The 14,670-nt window shown below is 41.7% G+C and overlaps 1 protein-coding gene across 1 annotated transcript in view; it reads right to left on the reverse strand.

Moving 5' to 3' along the window:
* ZNF704 (zinc finger protein 704) overlaps nucleotides 1–14,670 on the reverse strand; it is a 251,592-nt gene that overhangs the window by 20,588 nt on the left and 216,334 nt on the right. Inside the window, exons 5-7 of the mRNA XM_003902903.4 lie at nucleotides 13,631–13,731; nucleotides 9,065–9,332; nucleotides 3,496–3,600 (exon numbers count right to left, since the gene is read on the reverse strand). Coding sequence (XP_003902952.2) covers nucleotides 3,496–3,600; nucleotides 9,065–9,332; nucleotides 13,631–13,731 — 474 coding nt within the window. The remainder of the gene's footprint in view (nucleotides 1–3,495; nucleotides 3,601–9,064; nucleotides 9,333–13,630; nucleotides 13,732–14,670) is intronic.

Here is a 14,670-nt window from a genome sequence, read left to right on the forward strand (position 1 = left end):
AGTGTGGCTGTACTTGGACATAGGGCCTTTAAGGAGGTCATAAGGGTGGGGCCCTGATCCAACAGGATTAGTGTCCTTTAAGAAGGGATAGCTAAGGCTGGTGCACTCCTTCTCCATGCTTGCTCTCCCTGGCTTGCCAGTGCCCTGGCATGTGCTTGTGTGCGCTCTCTCTCTCGGCTCTGCATGCACAGTGAGAAGGCAGCCATCTACAAGCAGGAAGGGGTCTTCACCAGAACTGAATTGGCTGACACCTTGATTTGGACTTCTAGCCTCTAGAACTGTGAGAAAATAAATTTCTGTTGTTTAAGCTGCCAAGTCTATGGTATTTTATGGCAACCTTGAGCTGATTAATAAAGGGGCCAAGGGCTCTTAAGTTTTCTGTCATGAAAAGAGAGAGAAAGAAATGGAGATAATTAGGAGAGAAGCCAGGTCATTAGGGAAAAACATGTCAAAGAAAGTTGTAATTAAGGATGTTCTCTTTCCTACCCCTCTCCCTACAGCCTTAGGCTACAAAAGACTGAACTTCCAGTTACATTTGTTAAATATGCAGTTCAGCCTTCTCGGCTACACACCTCCCGGAAGAGGTCTTACCCAGGGAACTTATTAAAGTCCAATGTTCAGGAAATCTAGCATAGGCAAATGAATAAATAAAATCCTACAACCCTTGGGATTTTTCAGAAAGGGATTTTTCCCACTTTCTAGGAAGTGTACAAAAGTATCCCTCCTCAATACCAAGTCTCAAAGATATGGGAGAAAAGTAAACTCTAAACAGGGTTGACAACCTCAGGGTATTTATTTTAGAACACAAGGATAAAGGTAATTTTTTGAAAAGCATTTTATAACATGAATATTTCTCTGTTCTTCAGTTTGGACACAATTGAAGCCATCATTAATACAAATTCATTATAACTTACAACTTTTAGAGCTTTGGTCTGAAAACCCTATTACACCAACTTAGAGGGTAAGAATTCACATGTTTTTAAATTCTACCTGGCTTGCCTGGCACTCCTGGAGCATTCAGGGACAGTTGCTGGCACGCTGCCCGTGGGTGTGCAACAGTCCTGCATCTGTGTGGGTGGGCCGTCATGAGAGCTAGCCCACCAGGAGAAGGGGGAGGACAGCAGCACCTGCTTGTTTTTTTTAAAGCATGGCCAGAGAGTTTAGCAACATAAAGAACATTCTTAGTTGTAGCCTTCTTGTCCTTCTAGGGTAAAATAAAAACCTTTGAAAATTCCACCCCACCCTTATTTTATCTTTAAACAGGAATGGCAAGCTTGACTGCTAAAATCAGTCTAAAGTCTTTGCTGAAACAGATTACACAATCAGCAAAATTGGGAATTCCCTGGTGAAAGAATAAATTAGAAGCTCTCAGCTGGGCGCGGTGGCTCAATCCTGTAATCCCAGCACTTTGGGAGGTTGAGGTGGGCAGATTGCTTGAGCTCAGGAGTTCAAGACCAGCCTGGGCAACATGGGAAACCCCCATATCTACTAAAAATATAAAAATTAGCCAGGTGTGATGGTGTGCATGTGTAGTCCCAGCTACTCAGGAGGCTGAAGTGGGGAAGAGGAGCTGAGCCCAAGGGGGTTGAGGCTGCAGTGAGCCATGATGGCACCACTGTACTCTAGCCTGGGTCATGGACTGAGACCCTGTTTCAAGGAAACAAACAAACAAAAAGGCTCACATAGGATTTTAGTGGAATACCGACTTAATCCAGCTATAGTATGTCTTATATATCGTATATATATATTTTCTGTCAAAGTTTTTGTCTAGAATGTCCCAGGTAACCAACACAGAGTGAAATGAGGGATTCTGTAAAAATTCAAGGGCACTGAGATGAGGGTAGAAATACACAGTGTCCGTAGCAGAGTTTTAACATCCCATTGTTGAAAAACAAATGATATAAGGTATGCTGGCTTGTATCCTAGTGTGTAAGATACATAAGAACCATGGAGGACATGGAGCTAGTAAAGAGCCCCTCAGAGTGATTTCCCTATACTTCAGAAGATAATTTAATTAGAAAAGCAAAGGGGAAAACATTCCAGTTTGTTTGGCCACAGAGGTAGCCTGAAAGAGGTCTGAACTGGGCTGTTCCATCTACATGCTATAGCACCAGATGAGCAAAATGGTGTATGCTTCCCATACACCACTGAAAATTCTTCCCAAGTCAAAGGCAGGAATTAATAGGATGCAGAATAGATGGTCTCAATAATTTTGTAACTGTGGCTGCCATTTTAGGTTAATACAGAGAGGCTGTCTCAAAAGTGATATCAAGAGTCACTCTGGGTCTTTTTATGTCTACCAAAAAAAAGTCCCCAAACAGACAGATTGTTAACCTCTGACACCTACATCAGTGGATCAGTGTTCTTGCCAGAAGCAAAACTAATACCAACACGGCTAAGCTGCCCTCTTCTAATGTCTACTAACAAGGTCACTCTTGCAGAGCTACCAGAAGTTACCACTATTCAATGAAAATACAACTTTAAAAATGACTCCAGACCCATGGTATTGTTTACAAATCACATTCCCAGAGTCTTTTCTGGAAGCCACTATTTCCCAAATTGCTTCCAGCAGTATGCTTTTTATTGTTGGCTATTCCTCTATGGAATTTAATAAATATTCATCAACAGAGCACAGCATAATTCATTCAGCCACTTTCACTTTTATCAGTTCCACAGAAGGGTTTAGACTTTGCTGGAAACCTCGGGGAGTTGCCAGTGGTTGACAATAAGAAGCTTTTGTGAGGTCCTTGGGGAGACGGGTGGAGAAGAGAAAATAAGGTTAATATCTGTTATCATAAGCCACTTCCTGAACCTTATCAGGAGTTACACACCACTGTGAGCCTCAACAGTGTGCATGTCTGTGGCTGTTCTGTGATAAACTATAAAAGACCCAATATATTTTTAAATGAATGGTTAGAAATCAAGTTAATTCACAGTGATTTATCAGACAGGAATCATTTAATATGTCAAATCAATTCTTATGTACTACTTAAGGCTGATTGCATATTTCAGCACTCATTTATTTTCAGATTATCCATCAGCATGGATTATTCAGAGTTTGAAGGAAAAAATGATTTTAATGTATTTTTGAGACTTCAAAATGACATACGTACAGAACCATATTTCCTAAGTAATAAAATTTATAGTTACTTATCATGATAAACACCATTTTTTCTATACAAGATCTGAGTTCAGCTATTAATTTTACCATCATTTGGAAACATACAAATATACTACCAACACAAAAAAATCTTCATATATTTCCAACAAGATGTTTATGAACAGTTGAAACTCTCTTGTAGTTTTCTGAAATGTGAAACACCTTTTTGAAGAGAAGTGATACCTGCTGATGAGTTTACAAATATCATTTAAGAAATATAGTACTTCTGGCATCCTGATGTTTGTATTTTTCTTGCATGCCTCTACTATTTGCTCTCTAAATTTAGTCTACATTGGCTTTGACCAGATTTTTGGCTTTTTCGTTTTTCTACTTACTGGAATGCCTGTGAAAGTGACCGGAGGAGATTGCCAGGAAATGCTGAAGCTGCTGCCATTGGGGGTGAACTTGGCCGATCCTGGAATGGTCACAGGGGGTGTGGCCTGTCAAATAAAAAAACAGAGAAAGCTGTTATGAAGGAGTATTTTCCTTCGGAGTTTAAGCTCTTATTACCAAAGGAGGACCTCAGAAATGGTCTCAGCTATATTAATAACTTAGACTAATTATCTAATAGGAAGAGATTAAACAAGGTTAAAGGGAGCAGCCAGAAATAAACTTTGTATATACACCCAAGAAAGCTATCTAAGGTATAAAAAGAGATGGTTTTTGACTGTTGATTTCTGAAAAGAAATTTTATTATATATACATATACTTATTTTAGGATACCTGTGAGATAGAATTCTTCACTCTAAAATTGGGGAATATACCCTGCTATACTGTGAGGGTGGGTGTAAATTAGTACAATGTTCTTGGAAGGTAATTTGACAGTACATATAAAAATTCTTAGCATTCTCTGTGTTAGCTATTCCACTCTAGGAATTCATTCTAAAGAAATGTACGCAAGAATGTGCCTTGCACAACTATATATTATAAAAAAACAATTGGGGCTGGGCGTGGTGGCTCATGTCTGTAATCGCAGCACTTTGAGAGTCAGAAGCAGGAGGATCACTTGAGCCCAGAGTTTGAGACCAGCGAGGGCAACACAGTGAGACTTCGTCTCTACTAAAAATAAAAAAAATTAGTCAGGGGTGGTGGTGTGTGTCTGCAGTTCCAGCTACTTGGGAGATGGAGGCAGGAAGATTATGTGAGCCCAGGAGTTCGAGGTTGCAGTGAACTACGATCATGCCACTGCACTCCAGCCTGACAACAGAGTGAAATCTTGTTTCAAAAAAAAAAAAACAACAAAAAAAAACAAAACAAGGCCGGGCGCGGTGGCTCACGCCTGTAATCCCAGCACTTTGGGAGGCCTAGGCAGGCGGATCACGAGGTCAGGAGCTCGAGACCATCCTGGCTAACACGGTGAAACCCGGTCTCTACTAAAAATACAAAAAAAAAAGAAATTAGCTGGGCGTAGTGGCGGGCGCCTGTAGCCCCAGCTACTTGGGAAGCTGAGGCAGGAGAATGGTGTGAATCAGGGAGGCGGAGCTTGCAGTGAGCCGAGATCGCGCCACTGCACTCCAGCCTGGGTGACAGAGCGAGACTCCGTCTCAAAAAAAAAAAAAAAAAGAAAAAAAAAATACTGGAAGCAACACAAATGCCCAGTAATAGGGAAGTAGGTAAATAAATCACGATATACCTACAGAGTAATTCAAAACGTTGTTAAAATGGCATAAAAACAGATACATATACCAATGGAACAAAATAGGGTACCAAGAAATAAGTCCACATATTTGTAGCCAACTGATTTTTGACCAAGGCAATGAGAACATACACTGGGAAAAGGACATCCTCTTCAATAAATGCTGCTGGGAAAACTGGATATCCACATGCAGAAACATGAAACTAGACCCCTAGCTCTTGTCATTTACAAACATTAACTCAAAATGGATTAAAAACTTAAACGTAAGACCCTAAACTATAAAACTACTGAAAGAAAACACAAGAAAAACACTCCAGGACATGGGCCCAGGCAAAGATTTTTATGGCTAAGACTTCAAAAGCACAGGAAACAAACAAACAAAAATAGACAAATGTGACTATATTAAACTAAAAAGCTTCTTCACGGCACAAGAAACAATCAACAGAGTGAAGAGCAACCTGTTGAATGGGAGAAAATATCCACAAACTATTCATCTGGCAAGAGACTACTATCCAGAATATACAATGAATTCAAAACAACTCAATAGCAAAAACCAAATAATTCCATTAAAAAGCGGCAAAGGACCTGAATTAAAATTTTTCAAAAGAAGACATGCAAATGACCAACAGGTACATGAAAAAATGCTCAACGTCGCTAATATCAGAAAAATGCATATCAAAACCACAATGAAGTATCATATCACCCTAGTCAGATTGGCTATTATTAAAAAGATGAAAAATAACAGATGCTGGTGAGGAAGCAGAGAAAAGGGATCTTGTATACACTGTTGGCGAGAATGTAAATTAATACACCGATTATGGAAAACAATATGGAGATTTCTCAAAATCTAAAAACAGAACTACTATATAATCCAGCAATCCCACTACTGGGTATTTATTTAAAGAAAAGGAAATCAGCCTATCAAAGGGATACCTGCACTCTCATGTTTACTGCAGCACTATTCACAATAGCAAAGATAATATGGCATCAGCCTAAGTGTCCATCAACAGATGAAGTGTCAAAATGTGGTAAGAACACAATGGAATACTATTCAGCTATTAAAAAGAATGATATCCTGTCATTTGCAGTCATATGAATGGAACTACAGGTCACTATGGTAAGTGAAATAAACTAGGCACATGAAGACAAACATCACATGTTCTCACTCATATGTGGGAACTAGAATAATTGATGTCATGGAGGTAGAGAATAAAATGATAGTTATGGGAGGTGGGGAAGGGTGTGATGGGCCATGGTGGGGAGATATGTTGGTTAGTAGGTACAAACATACAGTTAGATAGAAAGAATGAGTACTAATGTTTGATAGCAGAGTAGGATAGCTATAGTTAACAACAATGTATTTTAAATTTCCTAACAGCTAGAAGAGAGGACTGGAAATCTTCCCAACACAGAAATGATAAATACACAATGGATTAATATTCAAAATACCCTGACTTGATTATTATACATCTTATGCATATAACAAAATTCTATGTGTACCCCACAAAAGTGTATAAATATTAGGCATCCATTTTTAGAATGGTGTTGTTGAAGAAGATTCATTGGCATGGGAAAATGTTCATGATATATTAAATAGAAAAAATAAAATACAGTAAAAACAGTTCTGCAACAGATCCCTTTTAAAAACTGCACATATATAAACACAGAACAAAGTCTTGAAGTACATACAAAAAATATTAACCAAGGTTGGAATTAGGGATGAATTTTCTTTCTTTACTGTGTTTAATATTTTCTACGCTGAGCATTTATAATTTCTATAAACAGAAAAGTCTCAACATTTCTAAGTTTATGCTTTGGGAAGGACATTCTAGATCAACTAGTGTGTGTTCCAACTCTCTCATTATATAGATGAGCAAAATGATTTAAGTAAGTTGGCACCCATGATTTCTGGCCTAAGTGTAACAGTGATAAATAAAGATGAACGAATTACTTGTTTTGACCAACATAATAAGAGTCAGGAATGAAATTTATTACACTAACTAATTCAAACATTAGCTCTATTCCATTACTCTTGAGTTTAAGTCTGCTAAATAAGTGGCTAAATTTTTTGACTAAATTTAATTTTCTACTTACAAATATATTTGCTAGTGGCAGTGGCTTTGTACTTGGTACTACTGGAAAGCATTTTGACAATACACTCATATTACATCCTCTGACTCAATAATTATTCTTCTGAGAATTTAAAGAAAAAATAAACACTACAGGCACAGAGATGTTTACAGTGGAGTTATTAATGATGATGAAAAAACAGGATAGATTAAAAAGTAAATATCTAACAATAAGAATGATTAAAACAATTTGGTGTTTCAATTTAATTGGATATTATTTAGCTATATGGAAAGTTTTTATAAAACAAGGGTGGGGGAACGTAATTACAAGTATGTAAAGAAGATTTTAAAAAGTTGAATAAGGTAGTTGAGAATTATAGGACAAATATTTTCTTAAAATTTGAATGTATTAACACTGTATAAAAACAAATCAACATTTAAAAGAGTTAATGGCCAGGCATGGTGGCTCAAGTCTATAATCCTAGCACATTGGGAGGACAACATGGGAGGACTGCTCGAGGACAGGAGTTTGAGACCAGTCTGGGCAATGTAGTGAGAGCGTGAGAGCTTGTCTCTACAAAACATTTAAAAAATTAGCTGGATGTGGTAGTGCACACCTGTAGTCCCAGCTACTTGGGAAGCTGAGGCAGGAGCATTGCTTGAGCCCAGGAGTTCGAGGCTGCAGTGAACTGCACTCCAGCCTGAGAGAAAGATGGAGACCCTGTCTCAAAAAAAAAAAAAAAAAAAAAAAAGTAACTTCTGGTGGGGAAAAGGGAGTTTTACCCCTGTCCTAAATTTGCAGGATTTGTCCCTAAGGTCTTGTTAGACTTTAGCACGACTCAGGATTACCTGGAGGGCCTGTTAAAACAGAATGCAGGGTTGGTGGGGGGGGCACAGAGGAGGGTGTGGAAGAGGGGTAGTCCCAAGAATTTACATTTCTAACAAGTTCCCAGGTGATGCTGGCACTGTTGATTTGGGGAATATTGAGAACCACTACTCTAATCCGAGATGCTTAATTATCCATTTAGAAGGCAGGGCATGAAGTCCCAGATTTGGAGTGTGATTCTGCCGTTGTGCCAAACCTTTCCAATGCTTACCTTTTATTTATTTATTTTTCTGAGACAGGGTCTTACTCTGTCACCCAGGCTGGAGTGCAGTGCCACAATCACAGCTCACTGCAGCCTCAACCTCCCTGGGCTCAGGTAATCTTCCCATACCTCAGCCTCCCAAATAGCTGGGACTACACAGCACGCACCACCATGCCTGGCTAATTTTTGTATTTTTTGTAGATATGGGGTCTCACCACGTTGCCCAGGCTGGTATTGAACTCCTGAGTTCAAGCGATCCACTTGCTTCAGCCTCCCAAATTTCTGGGATTACAGGTGTGAGACACTGTGCCCGGCCTTATTTTTTTTTAAATAGATACTTATGTAATGTGCCAGGCACCATTTTGAGGGCTTTGCAACATTAGGGATTTTTTTTTTTTTTTTTTTTTGAGATGGAGTCTCGCTCTGTCGCCAGGCTGGAGTGCAGTGGTGCGATCTTGGCTCACTGTAACCTCCGCCTCCCGGGTTCAAGCAATTCTCCCGCCTCAGCCTCCTGAGCAGCTGGGACCACAGGCATACCCCACCATGCTGAGATAACATTACGGATTATTTATTTATTTATTTTTTGAGACGGAGTTTTGCTCTTGTTGCCCACGCTGCAGTGCAAGGGCGCGATCTTGGCTCACTGCAACCTCTGCCTCCTGGGTTCAAGTGATTCTCTGCCTCAGCCTCCTGGGTAGCTAGGATTACAGACATGTGCCACCACACCGAGCTAATTTTGTATTTTCAGTAGAGACGGGGTTTCACCATGTTGGTCAGACTGGTCTGGAACTCCCGAACTCAGGTGATCTGCCTGCCTCAGCCTCCCAAAGTGTTTGGGATTACAGGTGTGAGCCACTGTGCCCAAGGGATTTTTATCATCCTAACACCTTTATGGGATCGAATCCACAGGCAGCATTGGGCAAACTGAGACTAGACCATAGGACCCTATCTGTGTGAGATCCTGGCTTTAAAGGGAGAAAAAGAAACAAAGCTACTGGGCTGCTGTGTGTGATGCTGTTTTTCCACCAAGTTATCTTTTACTCATAGGCCAGATGGCCCCTGGTTTTGGTCAAGGTCAAACTGATTGCTCTCACAGCCCCCTGCAAGTCACCTGGTAAGCATGATCAGTGTGCACGAGGTAGAGGGTGGTGGGAGCTGAGCGGCTCAAGGGCGTCATCAACTTAGTCTCTGTTTTGGCACAAGGAGTTTCTGTTCGGCTTGAATCTGGGATGGGGAAAGTAGGAGGTGAAGCCAGGGACTGGGAAGGTGAGACTGGGGCCAGGCTGCTCAGCCCATCTGCCACTGAGTCTGTGTTGAGCTTGATCTCAGTGTAGTAAAAGTCCTCTTCTCCATCACTGTAGTCGGAGTCTCCAACGCGCCTAATGCAAAAGAGAGCAAAACAATCATACTAAGCCAATCTGTTTTCTTGCCTCGAAATCTTGCACATGCGTTTCCCCTCCGCCTGGAATGCTTTTCCTCCCTCTTGTTTGCCTTGCAAACTCTTCCTTATCCTGCAGTACTCAGTTCAACGGTTCACTTCCAGGGAACCCTTCCTTGATGTCGTAAAGCAATTCATTCATTCATTCACTCATTCAGTCAATTATTCAACAGTGATTTATTGAGAATCTAGTATGTTCAGGCACTGTTCCAGGGTCTCCTGATAACACAGTGAATAAAATATAGACTCCGCCCTGATGGAACTTACAGTGGGAACTTACAGGCAGACAAGAAACCCCTAAAGAAATAGTATTTATTAAGTGGGAGCTAAATAATGTGTATACATGGACACAGAAAGTGAAATAATAGACATTAGAGACTTCGAAAGGAGGAGGGTGGGAGGGAGATGAGGGATGAGAAATGACCTAAGGGGTACCACTTTCACTATTCGGATGCTGGCTGCACTAAAAGCCCAGGCTTTATCACTGTGCAACACAGCCATGCAATGAAACTGCACCTTGTACTCCCATTCAATCTATGAAAACAGAGATTTAAAAAATTAAAAAATAATTAAAAAAGAAATAGATATTTAATACATCAGGTGTTACTAAGTCCCAGAAAGAAAAATTCAGCAGCCTAACACTGTTGTTAAGGAGGATTAGTGACGGGGGCACTATTTTAAATAGAGTGGCCAGAGGAAGGCTCTCTGAGGAGGCGACGTTTGAGTAGAGACCTGCCTAGAGGAAGTGAGGGAGACACCATGCTGGCACCCACAGTGAGAACACACCAGGGAGGAGTGACACAGAGCTCTCAGGTGGGCGGGCCTTGCAAAGAGGCCAGAGGCTGGAGCTCAGGACACCAAGGAGTGACGGGAGGAGTGAGAACACGGGAGGAGTGAGAACACGGCAGAGGCAAGGTCATTCAGGGCCTGTAGCCCACGGCGACGGCTTTGGCTTGCATTCCGAATGTGGTGGAAGCCACTGGGTGTTTTCAGAACTCTAACTTAATTTTAAAAGGATCACTCTAGATACTGTCTGGGAAATAGAGGACAGGAAGACAAGAGCAAAAGCAGAGGCCACCGAGGAGCTGTTGTCAGCAATATTCCAGATGAGCAGGGCAGGCGAGCAGTGCAAGGGCCGAGACGTTAAGTCCTGGGTGTATTCTGAAGGTTGGGAGTTAGAACTTCACTCCTAACTGTTAGTGCTCTGTGCTCCCTCTGAAGTGTGTTTACTCATCTGTTTTGTTAATCACTGGCTACCTGTCTGTATTTTTTTAAACCTCTTTGTCGCCTCGCTATGACTGATTCTCTAGGGATGTGTTTTATCATATGTCACTCCACACATATTGGTGTATTTGGCGGAGGGTAGGTACCTAGTAAATGTTGCCTGAATGAATGAGTGAATGAATGGAGCTGAGGTTGTTGTAGCACAGTGATTAAGAGAATGGGTTCTGGGGTTAGACTTCCTAGGTTCAAACCCTGACTCCTACACATTCTAGTTGTGTGCATGATTTTGGTGGCCTACAGACAGCTCCGTTCCTCAGTTTCCCCACTTATAAAATGGGGACCATTAATTATAGCACCAGATTATTGTGATGATTAAGCTAATAAATATAGGGTGCTTAGAATCAGACCTGACACAATATAAACACTATGTAAAGTGCTTATTAAATAAAAACAAAGACGATGTTAGAAGGTCTCAATTTTCACTGTCACCAGGAAAAGTAGCTTCTTAGGTGTTTTCAAAGTTCCCTTCCCTGAAACATAGCACATTGTACTTTTCCACAGAAAGTTTTGAGTAAAATAAAATAACTCTCCATAATGTCAGAAAATGTTTATTAGATGATTTGTGAGTTTGTAGAGAAGTGGTGCTTCCCTTCTCTAGAAACCTGGCTTTCCAGGATGGCTGGCCAGAGGCCACGGGTATCCCCCCTCACTACAGCAACAGCAGATCACTGACTCAGAACATACCTTTTCTCCAATAATGAGCCCTGCATAGAACCTAACATAAAAATCCATGCCTCACCTCTTCACAAGCCTGTTTGTTCAAATCAGTGGCTTGTCCTAGCCTAGCTCCATTTCCCCTGAGCTCCCAGGCTGAGGCGCCTGGGGAGGTGTCTTTGCACCATATCAGGTCTGGCTGGGCTTGGCCTTGTGACCAGCATACCACTAAAGACCCCACAGAGTGGGAAGAAGAACGTGCGTCTGTTCTATTCCTGTCCCGACTTCCTTTCCAGTTAAAGGCAGGTTGAGTTGCTGCTGGCTGCCACGTGCTGCTAATAGACACACAGGCCTGGGGGACATTGTGTGTCCCATGTGGGGATAAATCAGGACCAGCCCCTGGTGTACAAGAATGGAGTGAGATTTAAGAGAAAAGTGGTGTGCTTTTTATATAGGTACGGCGTGTACTGCAGATACATCAGAGGTGAGGGCATAGTTTCTTCCGGCTTTGACATGTTTCCCTCTTCATCCCCTCACCAGCCAATACTCATTAAAAATTTCCCATCATCCTACAGCCATGTAATTGAGTTCATGGATCAAGGCAAAGGTGTGTTCTCTCTCCCAGTGCATGAGAGAGCACAGGCACTGGGCTTCATAAGTATAGATTGGCCTCAGAGTCCTGCTAACCCAGGCCCATTCCTGTATTGTGCCTGGCAGGGCTATGAACCATAATTCATCAGGGAAGTTCTAAAAGCACATCAGGAAAAAGGGGATCCTAGGAAAGCAAAGTGGCTGCATTTTGGATTCCACCCACTGTGCGAGCACCCCAGGAGCTCACAGGACTAACATGTGATACCAATTCTGGGGTCTATAAATACATACAAACAGCATATGCTTCTGATGGGACTGAATAGGGCTCAATTTTCTGGGCAGACAGACTTTAAAACAAATATCCTACCTCCTGGCTCTAGCTTTGGGAAGTTCTTTCTAAACCTTTAAAAAGCTGCTTCCATTGTGAATTGTCTTGACAATGAGATTTCAGGGGAGACACTGCAGGATTTCCTTCCCTGAAGGCTTGAGGAACAGAAGGGGGGTGTTCTGCCCTGAGGTATTTCAACTGGTATTTCTTACACATAAGGTAGACTCTAGTCAGGGAAGCCTTACAGGGCCATATCTCCAGTGCCTGTTGACCTATGGGTAATGTGCTCTGGAAGGCTCTGGTGTGTCCCCAAACATCAGCCTGGATGATTACAGAGCTAGATCCCTGTTTCTCTCCATGGTCACTATGGAGCCGCCCTCAAAGATTAGCAATATCACCTTAGAAGCTATTTTCACCTTCTGCCTATACCACTTGTTGGGCATGATGCATTTTCTAAATGTATCCCTTGCTGGGTAAAGTGACTACTGTATTTATTTCTCTGCACTTATCTTGTGGAAAGGACTCCTCTGTGTCCAAGCACACAGGAGCCTGGCCATGCATTTGTGCTTGCCTTATGAACACTGGTTGTGACTTACAGCCTCTCAAGGTCCCTTCTAAATCTCAGATCCCTGGATGAGACAGACTCAGGGCAAAAAGCACAGGACTAATGGAATACCACTGCCCCCCTGGGGTGACCTGTAACTGCTGTGGCTCCTAACCCTTCATTTTATCTTTCCTTTAGAAGGTTGTTATATAATATGAGGAAAATTATACATTTTACAAATAAACAGCTTATTTGAGCAACAGGAAGTGACTGAGCCAGATGATCAGGCATCATAAGAATAAGCAACAGCAGCATCGATTGGTGTGGTGGTTCTTGAACCCTTTTTAGGCTATATATGCCTGTGAGGCTTAAAGTCATGAATACTCTCCACTGGAAAGTAAATGTACATTTCTTTCCACAGGTAATTTCAGTGGGTTCAAGGACCCCTTGAAGTCCAATAACAGATTCCAGGTTACTCTAGTGTTTTGTACTTTACAAGTCTGTCTCACATATATTTTATCTTTGGCACTCACACTTGACCCTGGAGAGCTGACATTATTATAAATATCCATAGGAAACTGCGGCTCTGGGCAGCAACTTGCCTAAAGTGACTCAGTAAAGTGAACTAAAGAGGCTCTAAGATGTTACATCCTTGTTCTTTCCACTGTGCCATATTGGCTTAGATGATCTACAGTGGCCATCTCTCTAGAAATTAGGAAGACCAAGTCAGCCCAGTGTCCAGAACCTTTAAGGCACACTGTGGTGCACAATTTCTGAGTGCGGGTGGCCTTAGACTGAGCAGATGGAGGCTACATCCCTGAAGAGAGGGCTGCCTTACCCCAGATGGATGGTCCGGATGTGTTTCTGGATACCTGCCGCAGTACTCAGCACCTTCCCACAGTTTTTCCAGAGGCATTTGAACATCACCTTCATGGAATTCTATAAAGGGGAGAGAGTGATATTAAAATGGAAATTATTTTCTAACAACATTTTCTTTCTGTCATCCCAACATATTTTTTTCCTTCATTAGAAAAGTTAATAGCATCCCCAGTCTCATGACTAACTCAGGACACTGTTGTAGGCACCCTTAGGTTTGTGAGTATCTTGGTGACCTCAGTTATTTCCTCATATCCTTCATGAGAAATGAGCTCTGCTGGAATATTTCAGATCATGTTCATGAAGGTAGTCACAGGGCCATTTTGGCTGTCTAAACAGTGGATAACATTCACTGAGCACTTACTGTGTGCTAGGTGCTGTCTTAAGTGTTTATTTCCTTTAATCCTAAAAGACAGATACTAATATTAATCTCCATTTTACAGATGCATAGAAAGCTCCAGTAAAAAGTGTCCGGTCAATGAACCAGCTACTGGCAAAGTTGAAATATGAATCCAGGGACTCTGGCTCCAGAAACCATCCCCTCCACCAGTACAAAATTCCACCTCTTCAACAAGGGTTGCAGTATTTTCTTTTCCTTTTTTTTCGGACATGGGGTCCCACTCTGTCACCCAGGCTGGAGTGCAGTGGCACACTCTTGGATCACTGCAGCCTCTGCCTTCTGGGCTCAAGCAATCCTCCCACCTTAGCCTCCCAACCAAGTAGCTGGGACCACAGGTACATGCCACCATGCCTAGCTAATTTTTTGCATTTTTGGTAAAGACAGAGTTTTGCCATGTTGCCCAGGCTGGGGCAATACTTTCCAAAACAGTCCAGTGCCATGATTGATAGCACTGATTTTGGGCTTATTTCTCAAGTTCGTCGTGCTCTTATTTATAAAATAGGAATAATAATAGTACCTGTTTCACAGCATTATTATGAGGATTAAATGACGTCATGGAAGTGAATCAGTTAGCAGAATGCTGATAGGAATAACCATTCAAC

The sequence above is a fragment of the Papio anubis genome, chromosome 8, assembly GCF_008728515.1.
Source record: "Papio anubis isolate 15944 chromosome 8, Panubis1.0, whole genome shotgun sequence".
Taxonomy (NCBI): Eukaryota; Metazoa; Chordata; class Mammalia; order Primates; family Cercopithecidae; genus Papio; species Papio anubis.